Below are 8001 nucleotides of genomic sequence, written 5' to 3'. Positions count from 1 at the left end.
GCTTGCTCGGGGCCCCGGCTCCGTGTGGGCAACCCTGAGCGCAGATCCAGCAAGAAAAATGGCAAGAGCCCTTTTAATCGATATTGGAACTCGTAAGACTTTCTAGTATGGCTACGGTTTCTGTTCCTTTTCAGCCGCTTAGAGGAAAGCCTGGTTTCCTATGTATTTCTCTCTTGTGTAATGGACGTTTTTACTGAACTACAGCCGGTTTTTCTAATGTTACCTATCTGCTTACCTTCTGGTACTGCAGCGGGGCTGCTTTCCGCTGTTCTCTCACATCTGCACATCTGGGATGAAAGGCTCGAATGGGAGATGGGAGTCAAGCATTTCACTTTCCTCACTGCAAGAGGCAGAAGCTGCTGGCGGCCGCTGCGTCCGGGTGCCCCGTGCGGTGCTGGCAGCAGGGTTGTGCCTGCTCATCCTGCAGCAGCCATGAGGCTCTGGGGGAGTGCAGCCTGTGGGCACCTCTGCCTCTTAGTGACGGTCACTCTTTGCTCCCCCTGGCTTTGCTGCCACTGCCCTTTCTACAACAACTTTAGATTTCTTCTCTAGCAGCTTTACCACGTGGCGTGTCCCCCAGCTTTTACACCACGGCTGAGCAGAGTTGTGCTTTAGGCAGCAGCTTCACGTCCCCCTGTCATGCTGAAAACAGCTCGTGGCTCTCATAGCACCAGATTGCTGACAGGAGTTTGGCACTGGCTGCCTGGGATTGCAGTGACCGCGGAGCAGGAAGGGCAGCCCCCAGCTTGGCTCTGCTGCTTGACCTTACACTGTGCTGGGGCAGTTCTTAGAATGCCTTCAGGTCGCATCTCCTGAGGACTGGGCCTTCTTTTTTTCAGAGCTTCATCAGCCAGAATTAGAATTGTCTTTTTCCAGGACTCATAAAAAGGACTGGATTTTGTCACCAAATGGAAAACTTTTGAGCTCAAAGTAGCAACGGAAACAGCCTGGATTGCTGTTTGTTCCTTGTCAAGCTCTGAAAAGCCCTGTCTGACAACAGTACAGCATTGTAGAACTCAATCCAGATAATCAACAGCTGTGAAAGTAACAGTAAAAAAAAGAACTTTCATTTTTGTTTTACTGATGGTGACGTTTTTCTATTTCCTACCGTCTGGGTGTGAGCTTCTCGAAGGAATGTAGAAAAGTCATTTTCATGGTTGTTATTGCAGAATCACAGAATGGTTTGAGTTGGGAGGGACCTCCAAAGGCCACCCAGCCCAACTCCCCTGCAATGAACAGGACTGGGGGTGCTGCTGGATGGCAGCTGGACGTGAGCCAGCACCGTGCCCCCCCAGCACCTCCCCGTGCTCCCACGTCACTGATTCATGCAGAGGGGACGTGGCTGCACGGGACCAGGTGAGCTGAGGGGATCTCAAACAGCCCCGTGCTGCCACGTGCCCTGCTCTGATTTCCCATTTCCACACCACAGCACAAACCCAGAACTGACACCGTTTTGAAGCCTGTAGAAGTAACTTCTACAGTGTCTTGCTCTCGATCTCAGTTAGATGCGCTTAAAAATAAGTTGGTCCAGGAAACAGAGGTTCTTCTTCATTCATCAAAGCACACACTGGGGGCTTTGTTTGCTTTCCTGTTTGTTTGTTTTGCTTTTAAGCAATGGATTTTTCTATGAGAAGAAAAAGGCTTCATGGGAATTGCAGTGCACAAAGATGCAAGCCTGAACAAACGCACTGTCCGGCTGTACAGACGCAGAAGCTCATTTTGCTGTTTTCCTGATGTGGTTTTCATTTCTGGCATTTACCACCCCCTTCTCCCTAGCTCTGGGGTTGTTGTTTTCGTTTCTTCTTTTACAAGCTTGTTCTGGTTTTGGTACAAACCAAACTGAAGCTCGTGTTCATTGCACGGGGGGCATGTGTTGCAGGACCGGCTCCTGCCAGTGTCTCCTCCCTGACAGGCAATGAACCTCCCTCAGATGCACGTCCTGGCCAAGAAGGCAGCAATGGTTTCCTGTAAATGGGTGGGAGAGGAGGAACAAGGAAAGAATGTGGCCACACCCCCACGTAATTAGAGCCGCGCAATGGGAGAACGAAGCCAGGCACATGCAAGGTGGCACCAGAGGGTGGTGGCCAATGGCTCCGTGTCTGGATGGAGATCACGGACAGGTGGCGGCCCTCAGGGCTCAGTGCTGGGACCGATACCTTTAATGTCTTCATCAGTGACACCGAGAGCGGGATCGAGTGCCCCGTCCCTGCAGACACCCAAGGCCCGGCTGTCCAGGCTCTGAGCTCCTGACGGAGCTGTGGGTGACCCTGTGCGCTGCAGGGAGCTGGACTGGTTGGCCTTTGGGGGTCCCTTCCAACACAAACGGTTCTGTGGTTCTATAACCTGTTGAAAATGAGAAGTGGCTGGAAGGTGTGTGCTCTTGCAGCCATCGCTCTGCTGTGATCTCGCTCCACGCAGCCCCGTGCAGTGCCCACCGCTCACGTGGTGAGAGGCGAGGAGATACGTGGATGCCTGCTTCCCTGTGCCAGGTGCTGGGTGAGAGGCGGCTCAGGGGCAGGAGGGCAGAGGCTCCCAGGGACCTGGGGGCATTGCAGGTGTCCCAGCACAAGAACGGGATGTCACAGCGTTATCTATGGATCTGTGTTCGTGACGGGGACAGCAGGCCCACAGGCCCACCGGCCCAGAAAAGAGAGAAAGGAGGAAGAAAAAGAAGTGTTGGCGGTTTAGGGGCCAGCCCGGCGTGGCCCCATGGCTGATGCGGCAGGGGACCCGCGGACCCACGCCCTGGGGAAAACAAAGGGAAAAGGGGAAGGGTAGGAAAACTGTAGATGGGTCTAAAATAAAACAGCGGCACCAATCTGAGGAGGAATGTTAATTTACTAAATATGATATCGAAACTGAGGCCAATAAATCAAAACAGAGAGAGTTCAAAGCTGAGATTGTTACTCAGTAGGGTGCAGGGGGACCACGTGCTTCTCCATCGCAGATGAAGAAGGGAACCTCCCGCTCTGCCAGGCGGCTTCACCAGCCCCTCCAGGTGCAAAGACCCCTGGGGAGTGCAGCTCCTCCCTCCCCCTCCGAGAACCAAGCACCCAAAAAGGCAGTCCACAGAAACCAGGACATTAACTCCTTAACTGCCAGTGCTTTACATGATGCTATGATGTGAAATACCGACAACAAAAAATCACAAAACCATGACACGGGAACAGCCCAAAGAGCAGCAGCCTGGGACAGCCCTGAAAGCAGGAGGGCTCCTCCATCCGATATGTGCACAAGAACCCATTGCCATGGGCCCTGCGGGTGCTGGCAGCTTAAAGGGCATCAAAAGAAGGCAGATAAATCACAGATTTCTCTATTACCAAATGGATAAAATCTCTCAGGGAGGAAGCTTTGGTGTCACAAAAGAGGTGAGAACCCCAATGGATGTGTGAAGAAATCCCAAGGAGAGGGGAGTCTGCATGCAGCATGCAGCCAGCAAGGCATTAGGCAACAGGAGCACCAAGCACCCGCTGTGTGCCGCTGGCCATGTGCAGACAGGAGGCAGGCAAAGGGCAGAGCCTGGAAGCACAAGCGAGAGGGGCAGAAATTGGGTGGGGGAATTGAAAGAGCAGGAGAGCGGCACAGCCACGGGCAGGAGTGGGGAGTGGGGAACAGGCCCCAGGATGCCCCAGGATGCAGGTGTAGAAGCGGGCGTCTGCCCAGCATTTTGGCCAGCCTTGGTGTCGGGGAGGCACAAAGCTCCCCGCCTCTATCAGGAGCCCGGCTGTGGCAATGCCCAGGTGGGTGAGCAAGGCGGGCGGTGGCAGCGGGAGCTCTGGCCGTGCCCTCCGTGCTCATGGGCAGAGCCCCCGAGCTTGCCCTGGGGCTGTGGTGGGAATGCTGTGAGTCAGCCTCACTGAAGGAATCCGTTTCTGCCGAAGTTCTCCTTGCCCTGGAAACCTGCACTTAGCAAAAACAAGCTTGCTTTCATTTCCTTCCTCATTCTGGCCCAACACAGCGCCTTTGTGAGCTGCCAGGGATGCTGGGGTTTTCCAGAGCCATCAACTCCTGCGTGTTGCAACCTGCAGCGTTCCCCCGGAGCTGCCCAGGGCAGGATCCCTGAAGCCAGAGACACCCCCCAGTGCCCAGCGTGGTAGGCTCCACGCCTTCACTTGCCGCCTAGAGCTGCCGGAGCAGCTTTCATTTTCATTTTGTTCCACTTTGGGTTTGCAGCAGCCGTGCCGCTCTGCCCTCTCCCTGCACCGGGAGCTGGCGAGGATCCTGCGTGTAGCGGTAGCATCCAGAGGAAGCGGAAGCCGTGGCTGTGCATGTTGAGCACTACTACGCCCATTGCCCGCAGCACAGGCAGCCCAGGCAGAGCCCAGCATCACAGCCGCCACTCGGTAAGTGTCCACGGGTGCAGAGCAGGGCAGCGTTAGCAGGGCAGTGGCGTGGCTGGTGAGGCGCTCGTTTGCTGGCCCATTTGGGCATGCAGGGTGTGGACCGTGCTTGCAAGCTTTGGAGCGCTCACTGAGCTCTGGGCGTGCGCATCCACACCCCACTGTGCTGATGTGGATCCTGGGGGTAGCAGCTGCTGCCGCCCCCCGCTCCTGCTTGCAGATGCCCCAGGACCTGTCGCCTAGAAGCAGCCCCGCTGCCCTGCTCATCCCCGAGCCCCGCGCAGGGCGGGCGCAGCGTGCAGCATGCGTGCTGCTGGCTGTGTGCTTTGTGGTGCTGTGCCTGACCGGGGAGCCCCTGGTGCCCATCACCCACCGTGCCTGCACCCAGCTGGCGGCCCTGCAGCTCGGGGTGCTGCTCAAGGGCTGCTGCTGCCTGGCCGAGGAGATCTTCCACCTGCACTCCAGGTGAGCACTGTGGGGGGATCCACTCCCTGTCTCCGACCCCCACCTCGCCCCTCCAGCCCCGGTGTCAGCCCGCCTCTTGCCCCTCGTCCACCCAGGCACCACAGCAGCCTCTGGCGGGTGCTGTGTGCCTGCTTCCCTCCACGCTGGCACCTGGCCCTGCTCCTCATCGGCTGCTCAGCCTACCTGGAGCCACAGGAGGACAAAGGGAACAGCCCCCGCCTCGTTCTCGCCTGCCTGTGCCAGCTGCTGGTCCTTGCCCTCGGGCTGCAGGTAAGAGCATGCCCAGCAGCGATGCTCAGCCATGTGGCACCAGGTGCCTGGCCCCATATCCACAGAGTGCTGCTGGGAACGGGCTGGGCACACCCTGCCCTGCCTTCCCATCTGCAGGGCCGCCGCACCGGGTGCTGGCAGGGGCATTGCCCTCTGCCCCCTCTGAGCCCAGCTGCTGGATTTTCTCTTTTCCCCTCTGCAGAAGCTCTCAGCAGTGGAGGTATCAGAGCTGACCGAGAGCTCCAAGAAGAATGTCGCACACGGCCTTGCCTGGTCCTACTACGTCGGCTACCTGAAAATAGTTCTGCCACGTATGCAGCTGTTCCTCTGCACTATCATGGCTACAGATGGAAATGGCTGCTGCAGCCCTCCCGCTTCCATGGGGAGGAGCAGACCCCAATGCTGTTCTCCCCCACCATCCCTGCTCTCCCTCCAGGCCTGAAGGAGTGCATGGAAGAGATCAGCAGGGCCCACCCCATGCTGCGGGCACACCGCGACACCTGGAAGCTCCACATCCTGATCCCACTGAGCTGCGACATCTGGGATGACCTGGAGAAGGCTGACAGCAAAATCCAGTACCTGACAGACCTCCCTGAGACCACCCTGACCCGGGCGGGCATCAAAAGGAGGGTGTACAAACACAGCCTGTATGCGATCAGGGACGAGGACAACAAGGTACGGTGGGGCAGCCCTGCATCCCCAGATGGGTGAGGTGTCCCCAGGTGCAGGTAGCACAGCTCCCGCCTGTATGGCTGGGGATGGAGGCAAGGAACAGCTGCACCGCTCAAACCATAGAACCACAGAACGGTTGGGTTGGGAGGGCCCTTACAGACCCCCAGCCCCACCCCTGCCGTGGGCCGGCTGCCCCCCGCCAGCTCATGCTGCACGGGGCACCTCCAGGGAGAGAGGCACCGCAGCTGTGGGCAGCAGTGCTGGGGCCTCACCGGGTGCAGCCCTCCCCACGCCGTCTCCCCACAGCTCAGGCCCTGTGTGCTGGAGTTCGCGTCCCCGCTGCAGACGCTGTGCGCCATGTCGCAGGACGAGTGGGCAGCCTTCAGCCGGGAGCAGCGGCTGGAGCAGGCCCAGCTGTTCTACAGGACACTGCGGGACATCCTCGGCAGCTCCAGGGAGTGCGCGGGGACGTACCGCCTCATCGCCTACGAGGGTGAGTGCGGGTGGTTTGCTGCCCTGCGCAGACCCCTGCCTCAGCACGGCCACAAACACGGCTTTGTCTTTCCTCTGTTCCAGAGCCGGCAGAGGCCGAGAGCCACTTCTTGTCCGGGCTGATCCTCTGGCACCTGCAGCAGCAGCAGCGCGAGGAGTATATGGTGCAGGAGGAGCTCCCCCTGGACTCGGGCTCCATGGAGCTCAGCCTGCAGGTCAGCACCTCTGACCTGCCCCAGCCACTGCGCAGCGACCGCCCCTGAGCCCCGTGTTCCCATGGTCCCCAGCATCGCAACTGCCCCCAGAGCAGCTGCCCGCAGCCCTGTGACATGCTTTCCATTGCCATTTGTGTTGTGTATTTCTCGTGTACATATATGAATCTTTGATGTTTTCTAATCTGGTTTTGGCTCGTATCGTATCGAGGGAGCTGGGGGTGTTCAGCATGGAGAAGGCTCCAGGGAGACCTCACTGCAACCTGGAAGCACAGGGGTGGGGCTGGGGGAGCTGTAAGGTCTCTTCCAACCCAACCACTCTGGGATTCCACGATTCCATGATCTCTGAGGACCCTTCCAACCGAAACCCAATCCACTATGGTTTTGTGATCTTCAAGGACCCTCCTAACCCTACAGTTCTGTGATTATGTGAAGTGTTTTCCTCTGGGGTAGGTTGTATGATCCCAAATCTTGGGCTCATTGACAGTGCCACAATCCCAGCCACCCGTGTGTGTGTGCCAGGTCCCCAGGCTGACACGTCCCGCCAGTCCCAGCAGTAATTACACACACAGACATTACCATCAGGCCTGTGCACGCCTGCCTATGGGCACTCCTACAATGCGAGGAACCTGCCTGCATCCACTCCATGCAGTCATTTTGTGCTGAGAGCCATCTGCAGCACCCAGTGTCTCTCCAGCCTCAGGGGACATGCCATGCCCCCCAGCTGCACACTCTGCCTCTCTCCAGCAGCAGCCCTGGCTGATTTAGAGCAAATGCTCAGGCTGAAGAAGGGGCTCTGCCTGGACTCAACCCATGGGGACGTGCCTGGACCTCTCTGCAGTGGGAAAGCCCCACCAAGCATTCAATGATCTGCCTAGCACCCAACAGCACCCACACTGTTTGCCCACACGACACACAGCAATGCCAAAACCCCTTTGTCAGAAGCTTGGGGAGGCCACAGAGCTCTGCTCTGCTGCTCTGTGCCTCAGTTTCCTCTTTTGCTAAAAGCAGACAGGAGGCAGCTCAGTTGGATTGTTATCCTCGGATGTTGTAGCATCCCTACATGGATTCGATCCCTTTGGTCCCTCCCAGCTCTCAAGACTTTAGCAAAAGGATGAGGCCGTGTGAGAGCTCCCAGGTGCTCAGCCTGCACTTCCAGCCTCAGGGAGGAGGCCAAGCTGCCCGCAGGCCACGGCTGGTCCCATCCTCTGGGCAGCCCCAGCTCCTGCCTCTCTGCAGCCTGCCTTCCCAGGACAAAGCCACCCGTACCTGGCAGCTGCCACAGCCCAGACAAACACCAAGGCTCCATCCTCCATGCACAGGGCAGCACAGGATGGGAAATGCCCCTCCCGGCTCCAGCAAGCTTACAGAGAGATGTGGCTGCACATTAGTCCTTCTGGGATTGGAGCTGGAACCTACTGCAGGATTCAGTGAAGCCTTAATCTGCAGCCTAATCTCTGGGTATTGCATCTGTGCAAGAGATGAAAGCAACAGATGAAAGGGTGGGGACCTCCCGCTGGCGGTGGGAACACGCTGGTGCTGTCCTGAGG

General features: G+C 57.9%; 1 protein-coding gene across 4 annotated transcripts; it reads left to right on the top strand.

Moving 5' to 3' along the window:
• TMEM173 (transmembrane protein 173) lies at window positions 236-6690 on the top strand. Of its 4 annotated transcripts, XM_021410145.1 has the most exons (8): window positions 236-4093; window positions 4174-4343; window positions 4532-4805; window positions 4874-5075; window positions 5278-5386; window positions 5512-5750; window positions 6054-6240; window positions 6324-6686. In XM_021410145.1, the coding sequence occupies exons 3-8, from the start codon at window positions 4561-4563 to the stop codon at window positions 6500-6502; spliced, it is 1161 nt and encodes a 386-aa protein (XP_021265820.1). In that variant the 5' UTR covers window positions 236-4093; window positions 4174-4343; window positions 4532-4560; the 3' UTR covers window positions 6503-6686. The 4 variants fall into 4 exon arrangements, with proteins under 4 accessions (XP_021265820.1, XP_021265822.1, XP_021265819.1 ...); XM_021410147.1 differs by having other exon boundaries at window positions 236-4343; window positions 4529-4805; window positions 6324-6690; XM_021410144.1 differs by having other exon boundaries at window positions 236-4343.

This window comes from Numida meleagris, chromosome 12 (genome assembly GCF_002078875.1).
Source record: "Numida meleagris isolate 19003 breed g44 Domestic line chromosome 12, NumMel1.0, whole genome shotgun sequence".
NCBI classification, from domain to species: Eukaryota; Metazoa; Chordata; class Aves; order Galliformes; family Numididae; genus Numida; species Numida meleagris.
This window is presented reverse-complemented; position numbering and strand designations above follow the sequence as displayed.